This window comes from Anarhichas minor, unplaced genomic scaffold, assembly GCF_050575085.1.
Source record: "Anarhichas minor isolate MPS153535 unplaced genomic scaffold, ASM5057508v1 ptg000028l, whole genome shotgun sequence".
Lineage (NCBI taxonomy): Eukaryota > Metazoa > Chordata > Actinopteri > Perciformes > Anarhichadidae > Anarhichas > Anarhichas minor.
This window is the reverse complement of record NW_027466474.1, coordinates 17,871,558-17,889,436: the sequence shown is the minus strand read 5'-3', so window position 1 is coordinate 17,889,436 and position 17,879 is coordinate 17,871,558. Positions and strand designations below refer to the sequence as shown.

The following is a 17,879-nucleotide window of genomic DNA, read 5'->3' as shown; positions in this document are numbered from 1 at the left end:
AGAATTGTACCACCAATAAACTTGGCTCATGCGATTGCAATATCCTACCTGGTGGAATTGCAAACCAGAATAGGTCACACGGACAAGATTTTGAGACAAAATTACACTATTATTTGAAAGTTAGAAATAATCAGGCGCAGATCTAAAGTTGTTTGATGTAATGATTTTTTTATAGAAATGTCTTGTACATCTCAATCATTCTCCTGTACACGACACATTGTATGCTCTTACTTTGAAGGCAAAGTGCTACTGTACCTGTCTTTTGACTCCAACTTGATGAGTCGTGGCTCAGCTCATTACTGAGAGGCGGTAACACCCCATCCCCTTTTTGGGGAACACATGTTGCATTCAGGTCCTTGGAAAAAAACTGTTTATTAAGCAATAACACTATTCTGTTTTTATATTTTCAAGTGCTTCGACCACTTTCAGTTGCAGTGTTAAAAAACAGGATCTCATCCACAAGCAGTTGAAGAGTTTTAGCAACGACTACTTGTTTTAAATCATTTAAATACCAAGTTTTGTGCCATGTTATGTGAATGCAGCAGAATACTACTAAAAATAATGTAATAGCTAAAATGGCAATAATGTCTTCACTGCTGCTCATTTTACAAATTTTTTTTTTTTTTAATTTCTATTTAACATTACTATATGCTTTCCCAATATCAGTACAAAACATTTTAATTGTAGGACTGCATTCAAATTATTTATTTTATGTACTTGTTTTTTGCTGAAAGTAGGCAAACTAAATACTTTGGAAGAGCAAGGCAGGGTCTTTAACCTTTACTCATTGAAGATTTATATTTTATTTCAATCATCACTTGTGAGAAAAAAAATTAAATAGTTAAACATAATAGACAAGTCAAGGAATGGTAAAATAAAAATATGAATAATGCTGGGGACAATTACATCTGGATTTACACTATTCAGTGTTTCCTGCTTACACACGCTGGTTTATTGGACAATGTGTGTCAATACTAGTAATATATAATTCAGTATCAAAAACCATTTAGAGAAAATCAAAAACGCCACATCCACTTTTTGTTTGCAATTTATTGCTTATATAAACGCTCTCTAAACAATTTTTGGTAAAAATAAAATCTATCAATCATAATCATAAATAAAATCATCACAATGACTTTCACATGACATTATATTGCACAATTATAAGCCTTAACAAGAATCACAGAACACAAGTGTTGCTCAGGTTGTGTGTAGGAGGAATGTTCAGAGGTCCGTGGGCAACGACGCACTTGGTTGCCTTCAGAGGGCGACAGGAAACCGGAACTTCAACGGTCTTTGATGCGTGTAACCAAGATCAAACAGCTGATGACCAGACAATCATGCCGTTTACTATCACAAACTGTGACTCGTCTTTGTAGTCTAGTGACCGCCATGATTTACACAGGAACAACGGATTTGTTGTGGTACAGATCTGACGTTTCAGCACCATCAAAATAAGAAAAAAGAAAAATGCAGACGTGGCTCACTTAAATGTCAAAAATACATTTTGTTCTTGCGCGAATGTGGACTTCCAGGTGCAAATGTGATCCGTCTAGTTAGACGGCTGCTTAAACAGGAAGAAGTCGGACTCCATTTGGTTTCTCCCGGTTCAGATGGACAAGTTCAGATCTGTGCCACAACAAAGTCAAAACATCAGCCCCTTTCAGTGACAGGTGTCGGCCCAGCTGTTTCATCGTTTCACAGCAGCGTTCTAGTTCCACAAATCAGCACGTGTCTCAGCTCTGACCAACACAGCTGCTTTCTGTCTGAGGTTGAACCAAAAGGCCACCTCCCTGTCTGGCTTGGCAGTTTATGATTGGTCAGCTACAGAAAGGCCTTAGTTCCAAAGACTCTGTGTTACGTGTGTGTGTGACTGTGTGTGTGAGTGTTTGTTCAGATGTTGTCCACCTCTGCGCTGAGTTCAGGGCACACTTCCTTGAGTAACATTTCCATCAACACCTAGCGGAGACAGCGAGACAAAATTATTTGTTTTGCAGCTGTACTTGCATATAGTACGATACATACAGTATATATCAGTTAAAGGAACAGTTTGTAGATTGACATATGCATCACTCTTACATAGAGAAGATGTTTGTTGGCACTAGCCTCCTGCAGGACATTGAAGATCTTGATGATTCCATAGCGGGCATTCTGCTGGCCGACTAGATTTGCTAGTGCATCTGACAGAACAGATCACATTGAAACAAAGTGACGAGATCAGACGTGTTCATGCTTTTTACATCCACAGGTCAGTGAGTGTTCTGCAGCTACCTGGGATATTGTCGAGTAGTTTCTGTTGAGCCCGGTCCTTAGTCTCGCTGCGTTCGGAGTCAGTTCGGACCTTGACGTGAGGTGCCAACTTCCCGTTGGGCCAGAAGGCCTCCTTGAACACATTGATGTAACACACCGACATCTGCTCACAGAAGATCCAGTTCACCGTGTCCCGGATCTGTCTAGAATAAAGACAGTGGGAATAAATGGAACAAAGTCAATCCTGAAACGTACTTCATGATTGAAGTAGGCATAGTTTATCAAAATGCCAACTTGTTAGAACTTACTTGTTGATGGTTCGTCCAAATGTCACCTGGACTAGTGCAATTAGGGTCTTCCTCACCCACTTAAACACTGGGGGGGGGGGGGGGGGCAGACAATGAGAAGGAAACAGAATGGATAAATCCACTGTCAGAAATCACTAACTGCACCTCCAACAAAAACCACAAAGGTGTACCTTTTTTTATTTCTATATTGATATTAAAACGGAAAAGGGGACAGTGATTAAAAGGGACAACAGTGCACTACTCACTCCCTCTGAGTTCAAAGATCTCTCCTATGAGCATGAAGCAGGGCTCGGCCAGGGCGTCTCTCCTCCCGTCCGTCTCGTCGCCGTAGTCGGACAAGTCGCTGTCATCGTCAGCCTCCTCCTAGACATTTGCACACGGCACACACAATCTCAGTGAGGACAGTCCTCGAGTTACCGTTCCTCTAGCGGTCGTGAATATATGATGCAGTACCTCGGTGTGGGAGAAGAAGTCTCCAGGTAGCCTCTCCAGGAAGGAGGCCAGAGAGAAAGACGATTTCTTCTGGATTGACATCACCTTCAAAGCATTGAACAAGATGTCATCACTACACAATGTATAGAATCATCATCATCGTATGGAATCATTCGTCCAGGTGAGGACAAACGAACCGGACACGTAATAATCAAGAAAGGGAACAAATCATCACTTTTTATAGTGTCGTTGTGTATCGAGTTAAAAGCAGCTCAATAACTGATAGGACTGTGTACATATTGGCTGCTGCTTCACATGCAGGCATTTTTAATTAACTGGAATGAATTAGTGCCCTGACTTATTTGAAACGTAAGAATGAGAAATTGGTTACCTTGAGGTACTCTGGGGACGGGCTGAGGAACGCATAGAGAGCCTCTGACTGGCACAATCGCTCATCTGTCAGCAGACGCTACACACACACACACACACACACACACACACACACACACACAGAGTGTCATCATCAACATCATTTAGCTGGTGTCATACACTACAAAGAGGCAGTGTGAGCTGCGTGTTGTCCTCCAGTGCGGTGGTTCCAAACCTTTATGTCTAACCAGTTTCTACTTCTCTGCTCGCTTAGTTTTCACGAGCTCTTGAAAGAAACCCGTGGTGCTCAGTTGCCCCGATATGTATCGTTTTTAACAAACTGTCATTTCTATTTCACAGTCCATGTACCTCTTGGCAACTGCAGAAGTACAAGTACCCTTACATATCTGCTCTAGTGTATTTAAATATGTGCGTTATGTTGAAGTTAACAAGCTTTTATTTGTTAGTATAAAGAGTTGTATTGTCTGTTACGGCAGACACCAAGCACCAAAGTGTTCGTCTTGTCAAGTCAGTCATAAAATGACTCGGGTGTAGCACAGCTTTACAGTACTGCTGTTAGCTTGTTTACCTGGAGAAAGGCATTGAGCTGAGTTCTGCTCTTGTCTAAGAATTTCTGGTCGATGGATTTGAAGGGAAGTTTGCTGAGCGATGGTAACTGGAGTTTCTTCAACGATGGGAAACACTGCGGAAGAAGAAGGCACCAAGGATTAAAGGGGAAATTAGCCACCTTTTATGTGGGTTACTAATCAGTGTTGATGGCAGTGGTGGGCCGTCAGGGCCTGCAAGGCCTTCTCTGCTGGCCTAGACAGAATCACAAAGTTATAGCTATTTTATAATACTTCTTAAATACACTACATGTATTATAATTTATAAAAATATTTTCCCTATTATCTTATTTTCTCATTGCACAGCTACTGTCTTCCTCAGTTGCTCTGCTTCCAGTGCAGCTTGTTTTAAGTAGAGCTTTTATCCAATCAGATCTCACCTCTGTGTCTCTAGGTAAGAAGAGAGGCCCGAGGCCTGCAGACTCACAAGTGAATCCATGTGCAGTTTAAGTGAATGGGGACGATATTGTTGATTGTCATAGTCTTCAACCAATCAGATCTTTAGTTTGACATGTTGGGCGTATTCTTTGATGTGTCAGAGCCTGCTAGCTGGCCTACAAGTACATCAGCATTAACGTGCAGCTCAGTTTCCAGGTACAGCTCTGCAGTGAGGTGATGCGTGCGCTGTGATTGGTCAGTGGGCGAGCACGTGACTATTGGAAAACGAAACTTAAGGTAGCCAGCAGAGCTTAGTCGGAGTAGTAGGGGTTCAAATTGAAAGATATGGAAGAAATGATGACATTTTTTGCAATTTGCTTGGTGTAGATTATTTATTTATTTTACCTAGCTTTGTTTTTGTATCACTCAACGGCTGAAGGAGGAGAAACGGATTTGTGAGTTGGGATTTAACCGTGGGATTAAACTCTTTGTCAACAAAGAAAGGAGGATGGAGTTTGTCTTTAAGTGAACAGCATTTTGTAAGTCAACTGCGTTTGTTTTTTTACATCTAATATCTGAATGGCCCTCGAGTGTGTAGGTGTTCCGCTGCAGGTCTGCTGGATTGATTTGTCATGCTTTGTTGTCATGAATATATGTGACTGGTTCTTGTGAGTTTGTTGCTGTCGTCATTGTGTTAATTATATAGATTTGGACTATATGCATTGTCCGTTAATTACGAAGCATCCCGTCATGCGCGGAGTTATTGTCCAGACAATTGAATCTGTTTGGGCTGTTGTTTTCTTTTACAAAGCAAGAATGATGGTCTGGAGAAATGGGGATTGTGTGGCGATTGCTTTAGCCCTGTTTGAATCAGTAGGGAACAGCTAAACGCTGCGGGGAGAGTTCGTAGCTTGTTTGCTGCTGTTATTTTCCCGTTAAGCTAGTTTAGCGTAGACTCCCAGAACACACGTGCGGTAACTCAGCTGTTTTTTGTTTTGTTCCGGGTTCAGAGGTCACACAGTCCGTTGTCTCCTACGTGAGCGCAGAAAAAATGATATTTCTTATAATTTAAGCTTCTGCATTTTCCAAATGCACTAGTATTATTCAAACGTATTGTTCAGTTCGTAAGCCTCGTACCGAACGGTTTAATACGAATACGTGTAGTTACACCCCTAGAAACAAATAACCATAGCTGTGTCGTCATAATGAGGTTATTAGGAGCTGGTTCAGCTGCAGGACAGCAGTGAAGGCCCAGGTATAAAATGCACGGCCCGCCACTGGTTGATGGTAAATGTAGTTGACTGAAGCGGTACTCCTCAGTGCGTGCTACATTGACCCACAAAGCTAGTCAATATAAAACCATATATACAGTGCCTTGCATAAGTATTCACCCCCTTGGATGTTTTCCCCTTTTGTTGCTTTTATACATGAAAGCATGGTCAATATAATTTGGTTTTTTTGACAAGAATTTGCAAAGAAAACGTCTTTCATGTCAATGTGAAAACAGATTTTTACAAACTAATGTCAATTAATTAAAAATAGTGTAAAATAAGTGTTTGCATAAGTATTCACCCCCTTTAGACCTAATTCAACAGAAGTCCAGCTAGTTGATGCCAGCAGTGTCACAAGTAGTGAAATGGAGATGACCTGAGTGCAGTTGATGTGTGTCAAGTGAATTCAGTATAAACACACCTGTGTCTGGGACGTCCAGTCTCTGTTTCATCAGTATTCCTGCTACAATTGCAACATGAAGACAAAATAACACTCCAAGCAACTCAGAGAAAAGATCATTGAAAAGTACAAGTCAGGAGATACAAAAAGCTACAAAAAGATTTCCAACTAACTGGACATCCCACAGAGTTCAGTTCAGTCCATCATTAAGAAATGGAAGGAGGATGCCACTTGTTTAAATCTCTTAGAGCTGGCCGTCCTCACAAACTGAGTGACCGGGCAAGAAGAGGACTGATGAGGGAGGCCACCAAGACACCTACGAGCACTCTGAAGGAGTTCAAAGCTTCAGTGACTCAGGTGGGAGAGACTGTACATACAGCAACTGTTGCACGGGTTCTTCACCAGTCGAAGCTACAGTGGCAAAGAGAAAGCCACTGTAGAAAAAATTCACCCAAAGGCATGTGGGAGACTCCAAGGTCAATTGGAAGAAGGTTTTTTGGTCTGATGAGACAAACATTGAGCTTTTTGGCCATCAGACGAGACGCTATGTTTGGCGAACACCAAACACTGCACATCACCACAAACACACCATCTCCACCGTGAAGCATGGTGGTGGCAGCATCATGCTCTGGGGATGCTTCTCAGCAGCAGGCCCTGGAAGGCTTGTAAAGGTAGAGGGGAACATGAATGCAGAAAAATATCACCAAATCCTGGAGGATAATCTGACTCAGTCTGCAAGAGAACTACGACTTGGGAGAAGATTTATTCTCCAGCAAGACAACGACCCCAAGCATACAGCAAAAGCTACACAGAATGGTTCAAAGACCACAAGGTGAATGTTCTGGAGTGGCCAAGTCAAAGCCCAGACCTCAATCCAATCCAGAATTTGGGGCTGGACTTGAAAAGAGCTGTTCACGCCCGATCCCTGAGCAACCTGACAGAGCTTGAGCTGTTTTGAAGAAGAATAGAGAAAAGTCTTCGTGTCCAGATGTGCCTGCCTGAGTGAGACACATCCACACACACTCAGTGCTGCGATTGCAGCCAAAGGTACATTTACTAAATACTGACCTGAAGGGGGGTGAATACTTATGCAATCATTTACTTTACCTTATATATTTTAAATTAATTGACATTATTTTGAAAAAAATCTGTTTTCAATTTGATATTAAAGAAGTTTTTTTGCAAATTCTTGTCAAGAAAGCCAAATTATATTGACCATGATTTCATGTATAAAAGCAACAAAAGGATGAAACATCCAACGGGGGTGAATACTTATGCAAGGCACCGTATATTGGTGCTGTGTTACCTCTGTGAGTTTGCGGTGCAACATCTGGAATTCAGTGAGTTTCCTTTGGACGCTCCAGCGACTGTTGGCCGTCTCCTCTCCTTCTACCAGGCTTACACACACACTGTAACAAGCTACTGTCTCTCCACCCTCCTCGGTAGCCTGGACACAGAAATGTCTCAATATGATCGACATACAAGAACAGATTTCTGCTCTTTCAAAAAGCATGTTGATGTAAAGTGGAAATCAGCCAGTTAGACCAGTGGTCCCCAAGACAATATTTTCACGGACCGGCCTTCAAGGTGTGGCGGAAAAATACGACGAAATAAAATGATACGATCGGCATGAAAACAAATATAAAATGCATAAATAAATGCAACTCTCAATAACGCTGAATCAGTGGGAGCCCTGAGCTTGTTTCTCTGCAACGAGACGGTCCCATCTGGGGTTAATGGGAGACAATGACACCCGAAGTGTGTTCCTTATGTCCAGTCTACCCCGTAATTTTGTTTTGATTGCCGTCACTGCAGACCATCCCGCTTCACAAAGAGGATGTGTGAAATGGAAGCAGGGTTTTCAGCATTTTAGTCGCGATCTCCGGATATTCAGCCTTGATTTTAATCCAAACACCAGCAGAGTTGTTGTCTCAAACATACTTTTAAGGCCACCGTCATTTACAATATCCAGCAGCTGATCTTCCTCTGTCGACACATATTCTGCAGAGCGGGTTTGGCGCGTCAGAATTACTCCTGATATTGTCTGTTAAATGAAGCTTTCTTGTTCTTGGAAGTTGTAGCTCTTCTTGTCTCCTTTCTCCCTTTGCAAAGACGCTCTCCAAAAGTTATTTACTCATTTTCGCGGGCTTAATTTTTGAGGTAACGTATCACGTGACCGAGACACGTCAAGACGCACAGGCGGATGAAATTGCGAGAGAATCGGGTTATTTTTCAAAATAAAACTTCTTTCAGACTCTGATAATCAATAAAACGGAAATAATATAATATTTATTCTTTCTGTGCGGCCCGGTACCAAATGATCCACGGCCCGGTACCGGTCCGGTAGTTGGGGACCACTGAGTTAGACTACGTTCAAACTGCAAGCCTTAATGCTCAACTCGCTTTTTTTTGCTCAGATTTTTCTCTCTTTATTATTTTGATGTTCACATTATTCATTAAATGTGTCCAATATCAGATTCCAGTGTGAACTGAACTGACCCGCATGCCCAAAGGAAACATGGAGGCCATTGAATTTAGGCCACTTTTGCCTGTAGCAGCACAACAAAAGTACCTCAGCAGTAGTGATCACAGCCCTCCAGTGGCCCAGGTTTTCACACCACCAGTCAGTCCTGGTGATGTGCTGCTGGAGTTCACCGTGTTCTCTCTCCATGGCTCCGATCTCCTCTTTTAGTTTGCTCACAATCTACAGACATACAAGAGATGCACATTTGAACCAGCATGCAAACCAGTGACTGAAAGTGACATTAAGACGTTTTTAACCCTCGTCAGAAAAGTGAGTGTTGTGCATATTCTGTCAAGTTATTCAGATTCAAAAGCTTTAAGTATACAAATGCCCAAGAGCAGGTCCATAGGCTTTTAAGCAAATCAGATTTATTAGAAGATTTTCTTCAGCTCAAGCAGTTAACATCTTTCCGACACTGGATGTGCACATTCACCAACTTGTTTCCTGTGTTTGGGTGTTTTTAATGCCGTTCTGCTGGGAACTTATGGAGTGAATTCTCATTTTCTTTCGTTACCTTCTTGTCTGGTTTGGGTGCGTTCTGGATGGAGCCCAGGGCCTGTCGCTTGTACTCCAGCTTGTCGTAGAGTTGGCGGAGTTTCGTAGCGGCGTAGCTGGCCTGCTCATTGATTCTTTTACTGCCTTCATCACCCACCTCCTCTCCTGCATCTAGACCCTGGCACTACAGCAGAAATGTATATGTATTACAATGTGTACTAGCAGAGGTATACACACTTAGGCGTGATACATTTGAGTATCTTAACAGTTTGACCCTTCGACAAAATGATGCATGTCTGACCCCTTCTTCCTCCTTCTCCTCCGTGCTGCACTGTGATTGGCTGCCCTGCTCGTCTCTTCTGATCAGCCCATCGTAGTGGTCGGAAACCAGGAAGGAGGGGTAGTAACGCTCTCTCATCGTCTCGGCCACCTGGAGGATGTAAGAGAGCAACGGGAATGCTTTGTTGTCAGTGTAGAGCATTTTGACACGGTGGACCTTTTAATAAGGAGAGCCATGAGTTACAGTTCGTTAGTATAAAAGCAGCAGTGACCTGTTCTTGTAGTCTGACAAAGACTTGTGTTCCTCTGTTCCCCACCAGACTCTGTTGGATCTCCTTCAGGAGAAACTTCTCCACTGGAATCTCCCTGCTCTCCACAAAGAACTTCTGGTAGATCTCCCCGACGATTTGGGGCACTTCATTCTGCACACGTAAACAAACACATAAGCGGTTACTCATCATATTAATGTGTTTTACTATAGCACCGATGTCACTTATTACTAGATCACCACCCCCTTTAATACCGTGCACTATTAGCAGCATTAGGCTAAACCCTACTGCAGTCACCTTGTTGGCGGTTTTCAGTGTTTCCACCAGTTCCCAGAAGCTAATCAGAGCTCTCTTATCAACTCTCTCCATGTAAACTCGGAAATGCTCCCGGTAACCTGGATTACACAGGATGTCATCGAACTGGAGAATCTGGATGTGGGGAGGAGAGAGAAGATGACACAACATCAGCCATGTGGAGCACACTTTGACCCAAAGCACAAGTCCTCCAGCATCTTCCTCTTACAGTACCGGAAGTGCTATTTTTTCAATCTAGATGGTTATGGCTGCGAGTTGCCGAAATATATCATATAAAACGTTCTTAATATTTGATATGATGTTATAAAACTACAATATTCTCATTTTCAATTATTCAGCAACTTGTTTTCAACCAAGACCACACCAGCTGTAGCCGAGTCGTACCTTCTGACTTTGAGGCTCATCCACTTCATCGGTCCCTCCTTCCTCGTTGTTCTCATAGTTTGGTCCGCCGAGGAGGCGGATTCTTTTCTCACATTGTTTCTTAGCAACAGTCAGCTGATTGATGTATCGTTTCATATCTCTGGCCCTCAGCAGGTCTGCCTTCATGGCTGCTGACTCTTTACCTTTTCGCTCTAAGAGAGGGAACAGTGTGAGTCACACAGTAACACCAAGATAAAGTTGCTAGACGTCACTAACTTCATGTTACAAATAGGTTCTTTAGGGAAAGTGTAGTTGCTGATGAACAAAGTGCCATACATGGCACTGGTCACTGGTCACTTAAGAGAGAGGGCGTTCTTGTTGACCGTTCTGCAAATGCAAAAGCGAGCACACGTCCCTTCAGATTGTGAGAGCTTGATTCAATGGAGAAAAATCCTGCAGAAAAAGTTGCTATTCCAGCATTGTTATCTCAAAGGACTTTACAGAGCCACCGTTTTGCGAGGAAAACAGGACGGTAACTCTCAGAGTTGACGCTATATTACGGCATCGGGATCATAATCACGACCAGAGAACTGCACACCCCAGCTTTAAATTTCCACTTTTTTGGGGGGGTTTTGTGTAATAATTTTTCGGCCTGTCATACGATGAAGCGTTTCTGTACCTTTCTGCTTCTTGAGCTGAGGGAGGCTGCTGATGGTGGTGGCATGAATAATCTCTACCACTATCTGATACCTACAGAGAGAGAGAGACAGATGCAAAACATCAATCACTTGTTGGAATCAACTGATAACATTGTCTTAGGATGAATAAACTGAATACTACTGGAGTAAACAAGACAAATACGCTCTAATGTGGAACAATGATAAAATGCGTGTTAACTCTAAAACGCTCAAAACATATCGTAGTCTGTAAACATGGAGGTTACTGCGTCTATGTCTACAGACTTTAGATGTATATATAAATATATTAGCAACAATTCAGTATTGAGCCATTCATTCTCAAACTAACAAGAGAGTAGAACAGTATCATGTCCAGTCCGCATTTAGATCTAGTATAAGAGACACCGTCTGTTCCCATGGTAACTCCACAGCAGAAAACAGACTGGCGGTTAAATGTTTGTGTATATTTGAGAGTACTGTATACACACAGTATGGTTCTTTTAAAGAAGTCCACGTCCGTACGGGACACTCCGTTTAATAAGGCAAGTCTGTGTGTGCCGTTTGTGTCATGCCTGAGTTGTTTGAGGAAATTGACATCGGCAGAACTTGAGATGAGTTTGACGAAGTCTTCGTAGGAGGCAGCGTAGGTGTAGGCTTTCTTCTGCTGCTCAGCCTGCTGCTCCCTCTGCTCCAGCTGGGACAGCAGCATCCTGTTTATTGAGTCTGGATCACTCAGCACTTCCACCAAAGGTTTCAACACTGCAGCACACAAAGAGACGACAGCTATAGGTGAACGGAATGATCGACCGAATTCTGCACTTGTTTTTCAGTTTGAGTGAAGTCTGTTTGACGACACTTTACAGCACTGGTTGTATTCATTCAGGCACAATATATACAGAGATATCTGCACTCTACTTAATGCACCTCTGTAGCGGCACATGTAACTCGAGTCGTGATTCACTCGTACAACCCAATGCATCTTTTTACCTGCCGAAATTGAAAGTGACTGCACATGTAATTCAAAAACGTGGGTTGAGTGTCGAGTTACTCTTCAAGCTCACAGAGGGACAAATCTGTGGGAAATGCAGTTCTAGAGTTCAAATAGCAGCTGTGAAAATGATGCATTTCCACTCCCATATTATGCAATACATAAATACATAAATACTGACCCTATTACTATTCGCAGCAGGCAAAGAGCGGGTGTGATCACTGACACTAAGAATGGTGGTTACATTCAATGTAGAATTTCCAGTTCCACAGCTCTGGTATTTGGCCTGTTGGCTCCCTGACATGGTTTATTGGGACATGTCAGTAAAACAATTACTGATGTAGCTGACACTATAGAGCAGGAAGCACAGACACACACAGTGACAGATTCAGAAGAAAGAAACCTAACAGACATCAGTGTCTGATAAAAGTATGAGATATACATATGCAGATGCTTTCGTGAAATACACTTATTATTAAACCTTCATCACAAAATCCCTGATGTGACGGAAAGCGTTATGATGTTATCCGTGTCTGCTTTATCATCCTTCACAGCAGACATGTTCACGTGTCCTAGCAGGCGCCACTAATAACATTAACTTCCATTTGAGTTTCCACAGAAGCCGGAACAGAAGCCAAAGCATGCACAACACCAGGACCTTGTAACCAGAACACCTGAATGGAATGCAGCCATCATTCATTGTTATAAATTACACCTGTGCCTTTCCTGCAGTCATATCAAAATGTCTGCCGTGAAAAGAAAGCTAATTTACTTGTAATTCGGGATAAAATGGTACCCGACTTTAGAGTACGTGTTCACTAGCTGACCCAAATACATGTAGTGCCATACGCAGTACTTGTACCTTTAGTAGTGATGACTTCTGTGAGGCAGCAGCGTAGTGTATGTGACTTGGCATCCTTTTGTGGCAGCAGACATAGCAGCAGTATTCTGGCTACACAGCGGAGGAAGGCCAGCTCGGAGTCCGGACTGACCAAACAGGGATGGAGAGGAAACGGCCGAGTACTCTCCTCTAGTCTGGAAACACACACGTACGAAGGAGACACGGATTGAGACATGAATGCAAAGACACAGAGAGAGAGATGTCAGATGACACGTATGAGATCCCATTTGGTCAACAGAGCGAACACTGCCATTGTTATTCGTACTTCATATTGTACTTCATATCTGTTTGCCTCTAAAGCCCGACTGAACGAGACGCGCTGCTGCTACACTGTTCCTAAAGTACTGAAGACGAGGGAGGCCGGACGTCTCTGTAGTGCGATCAAATCATAAGTCTCGTCCGACTTGCCGGGATAATGAAACCAGATGATGTGTGAGTCATCACTCTGTCTGGAAGTGTACCTGGCGGACGCTGACTGGAGAGGGAGGAAGCGGGTGCAGAGGATATTAATGGTGTTTATTGCAACAATTTCACCCCATCTGCACACACAAAACAACTATGTATGAACACTGGCGGGGGGGGGGCTGACATATTTTCTGTTAAACAACTGTGAGTCAGCACTGAGAAGGATGTGTGTGAGGAACACACACCCAAGCATCAACTAAGCTAAAGTAAACTATTCACAATCGTGTGTGTGTGCGCGTGTGTATACCTTGCAGATGCAGCCTTGAGGTCGGTGAAGTGTGCGTGTAGGATTCGGATGGTGTCGTAACACACCACGTTGACGAGGTCGATGTTGGCGAGCCTGGATCGCAGCTGCCCGATCATCTGCCACCAGTCCTCCGACAGCATGGAGTACAACTGGCCCTCATCATGACTCAGAGGGATGTACCAGGACAGGATGTAGTCCCTGTAGGCGTAGTCAAACACTGGGGACAGACATGGAGACAGAGAGAGAAGAGTCAGACAGCAGTTCTCTCTCTACATGCAAATGTGAATCCGTTGAGGAAAGAGAAATGGACTTTTTCAATGTTTAAAGATGCAGTCAGTAATATTCTACCGACACCATTTTGTGCACGAACCATATGGCTGCTGAGATTTCAAGCTTTCTAAACAAGAGGAGCTGTCCCGGCTCGGTTTTCCTTGCGAATGCTCCAATCTCCCAGGACCCCTGAATCACCCACTGCACTAGTTTCATGTCCCGCTGGTGCAGCATTTGAACGGTGGAGACGTATCATCCGTCCCATCTATTTTGTATACACGCTGCTTATCGTGCTGCTGTGGTTTCCCCCGGCTGCATGTAGATGTTACTTTAAAGCCATAACTGACAGCAGCTTTATCATATATGCTGCACAAGAAGCAAAATCACTGAAAAAAAAAAAAAAAAAAAGTTGGATGGATGGATGAGTGGATGGACGGAAAAGCTAGTGCTTTGATAGTAGTTCAAGTGCACATTAGATCACCTCCATTTCAGTCCCAATAATCCTAAATGTGTTTGAAATACCACGTACCAAATTAGAACACTATCGAGCACAATCTTCTTTTGCTTTGGAGGCCATTGTTACAGCAGGGGAAGTTCTAATACATTTTCTTGCATGCTGTTCCTAACAATCATAAAAAAGCGAACTAATAACCACAGCTCCTCCGGGACGCTAATGCCTTGAATTGGTTGCTTGGTTTAAATCCAAGAATTGAGCAACACAAAACCAATACAGAAACTCTATAAACTTTATTTGAATAAGTGACATGGCAGGTCTCAACTGTCAACCTAATAATGTCTTCATAAACTCGGCCATAAAAAAAAGCTTTTCAAAACACACACTGGAGCATATGCAAATACGCATATGCAAATACATCTGTTACTTGGCAGCCAGACGTACTTTGCCTCTGTGTGTGTGTGTGTGTGTGTGTGTGTGCGTGTGTGTGTATGTGTGCGTGCGTGCCCAGGACGTTGTACTGTTGTAATCCACTATGAGTGGGAGGGATCACTGAGGGGACATGGTGCCTCAGTCAGCAGTTTTTTGGTTTGTTTATTAAAAAGCAGAAGCTGCAAGTGTTTCAACCGTGTCAGAAACATTTAAGTGACACTCTTTGAAATAGAGGCGGATTGATTTTTGAGGGACGTGTAAAACTCTATTTTGAGTTTATTTTTTAAACACTGTGGAATTAGCGTAGCAGAACTGAAACTCACACATTTGTTAACTTAAAGAACCGCATTGTGGGATTTTTAGCAAAAAGTAGTTGGATGTTATTAATGTGATAAAAAAATTGAGATATAAACATGCTGTTTAATATTTTGACATGTATGATTACAGCTGCAACAAGCATAGCTGAAAGCAAACTTGTGCTACTGCCGGTAGCATATTTGATAGTGCACAGTACTGAAAATACCTTGTAATACTATGAGAAAGGGACTACAGTGCACTAGATGGCATATAAGAGGTGGATTTAGAGATGAATTCAAACCTAAAAGCTGGCTTTCCTTTTCGTCCCATACATTCTGTTGTTATAGTGCGAGCAGTAAACGTGAAGCTTTAAAACACAAAATATCACATTTGATGCTCGAGCGATCTCAAGCATATCAAGAATCCTGACTTGTTGGTGCACTTTGTTCGGCGGCGGCGATCCATTACCTTCCTTCAGAGCTTTGTCCACGTTGTGCGACACCACCACCCTCCTGCTCTGGCTTGACTCCTGAGCGGGCACCAAAAAACGGGCCTGAAAAACAAGAGAATCAGAGATCACGTCCCATCACAGATGGTGGAGGCAGCATAAAAATCGTGGAAATATTGGACGAGAGGGAAAAGACCGAGAGCAGCGCGTTTAATAAGCCTCAAATTCTAAAGGCAGCCCAAATTTGTCACAGCTCATACAGCATGTCGACCAGACAAATGTTCTTGACAATACTCCTCCACTGTCAACATCAATCAGTGCACACACACACACACACACACACACACACACACACACACACACACACACACACACACACACACACACACACACACACACACACACACACACACACACACACACACACACACACACACACACACACACACACACACACACACACACACACACACACACACACACACACACACACACACAAAACCACCAGCCGGTTGCAGGGACATAATTTACTTTGCTTGCGGAATAAATCACCCTGTATCTGAGCGTGTGTCTAAATTCAGCACCGTGACACCACCTCATCTATTATAGAGCAACACAGCGAGGAATCCAGGAAGAAGATGAGAGAGAGTGGAAAGCTGGGAAAGGGGCAGGAAATAATTGGGGGGGGGGGCAATGGAGAGGAGAGTGAGAATAATATGGAACACAGATGTGTGTGTTCAACATGTTGTTCCTGTTGAAGAGAAGTGCCCTTAGAATTTGTAGTAGAATGTGTCAGTTTCCTCTCCATCAATGGATTCCAGCAGTTGGTTGTAATTCATGGTGTAATGCAGATGCAATATCATAGTGTGCTGGTAGAGAGTGTGTGCATTGCCGACAGTGTGTGATTAATAATAATAATACCAATACCAGAATCTTACCATAAGCTTGTTGAAGAACCCCTGCCGCACATCTGACTGCCTCCTGTTCCTGTCAAAGCAGCTGACTTTGAGAGGACTCTTCCGGACCAGCAGAACAAAGCTCCCAGCCAGGAAACACAGCAGGGCGAACGACACATAGATGAAGAGCTTCAAGAAGAACGAGGTGAGGGTCAGGCCTCCCCACGCCAGCTGAAACACTACTGCTGCCGCCACGCCCAGGCAGAAAGCCGGAACGAACCGGAAAGAGGAGCCGACGGCGGAGGTGGAGGTGGCAGACATGGGCCACTCTTCTCCGCCGGCGCTGCTACTCCTTCCAGCCAGTGATGGTGTGGTGGTTGAGGGGGTGGGCATGCTGCGACCCCACCATCCATATATGTGCCACTACTAGTTAGGCTGGAAATGTGGTCCGCTAGTCTATACGCCAAGTCCGACTGGTAGGTATACTGTGTGCACTCGTGTGTACCCTCGACTACAGCGCTGTCTCCAAGACGAGGCATCCCGGCTCTGACATCTCCCCTCCAACCCACGCCGCTATGGTGTCCGCGCTCCTAGCATCGGCCCGCCCGGCAGCCACCACAGTCGGCACGGAGCCCCGTCAGCTCAGTCATCCACGGTAGACCGGGGCACCGGGGTTGACTTGGAATCGTCCGACAGGGGTCGCTCAGAGAGCAGAGACCCGGGGAGCGATGGGAGAGATGAAGCTCCGGAGCACCATCCACCGTCACCTTGGAGACAAATAGGTGGAAGGGTAGCTTAGTGACTGTTGCTAACCAACGGGGCTAGCAGGAAGCTCGACTAGCTAAGTAGCCAATATAAGTTACTGTTAGCTACTTTAAAACTACAAAATGCATCAAATACAAGCAAAAAACAGCAAATAACCGCGAACTGCGGTGTAGTTTGACTACTACGCAAACTGAAATACTGACAGCTAGCCGACTAGCTTGCTTGCTAAGCAACCAATTTAACATCAGCTAACGTTAGCTTACTTACCTGTCGTTATGAAGGGTGAGCGACAACAGCGCTACATTCTGGCTTTCCTGTGTGGAGTAACTTTGCACGTTGAATTCACCTTTTTCAGAGGTGAATTCAACGTATTATAAACGCAACGACAGAATAAATCAAGTCCAGAATGCCCAACAGATCAACACAAGCTACTGTTATTCTCCCCGAGCTCCAGCTGACTGACAATCTCTGTGAACGTGAAGGCTGTCAGCCAATCAGCGCTCGTGTTAACCGTGGATGGTGCGCCTGTTTTAAGTATCAGAACAGCCCGAATGGCGGGGGCGTTTAGTTTGAACGTTGTTGTGGGTGCACTGGGGAAAAGACGGACCAGCTGGGAGGCAACGGGCTATAATCAAGCGTACCACGAGATAAAGGATCACGCCTCTCTGACGATTGTTTTATTCTCTCGTATATGGTTTAAATTGCTGTCTGACTGTTTTCGGTTTTGTTTTAACGTTACAGAGGTGTCTTAAAGTATAAA

The 17,879-nt window shown here is 43.7% G+C and overlaps 1 protein-coding gene across 2 annotated transcripts; it reads right to left on the bottom strand.

Annotated features, from left to right (window-relative positions):
- Positions 1-1,032: 1,032 nt before the first annotated feature.
- On the bottom strand, positions 1,033-17,594 carry snx25 (sorting nexin 25). Of its 2 annotated transcripts, XM_076103202.1 has the most exons (22): positions 17,387-17,593; positions 16,397-17,121; positions 15,479-15,563; positions 13,558-13,774; positions 12,807-12,979; positions 11,529-11,715; positions 10,959-11,029; positions 10,301-10,491; positions 9,899-10,030; positions 9,605-9,754; positions 9,355-9,483; positions 9,073-9,237; positions 8,607-8,738; positions 7,341-7,481; positions 3,949-4,062; positions 3,382-3,459; positions 3,012-3,095; positions 2,804-2,921; positions 2,559-2,625; positions 2,272-2,453; positions 2,080-2,180; positions 1,033-1,959 (listed from the first exon to the last, which is right to left on the bottom strand). In XM_076103202.1, exons 2-22 carry the CDS (start codon positions 16,745-16,747, stop codon positions 1,894-1,896), a joined length of 2,934 nt encoding a protein of 977 aa, XP_075959317.1. In that variant the 5' UTR covers positions 16,748-17,121; positions 17,387-17,593; the 3' UTR covers positions 1,033-1,893. The 2 variants fall into 2 exon arrangements, with proteins under 2 accessions (XP_075959317.1, XP_075959319.1); XM_076103204.1 differs by lacking the exon at positions 7,341-7,481 and having other exon boundaries at positions 17,387-17,594.
- Positions 17,595-17,879: the final 285 nt, after the last annotated feature.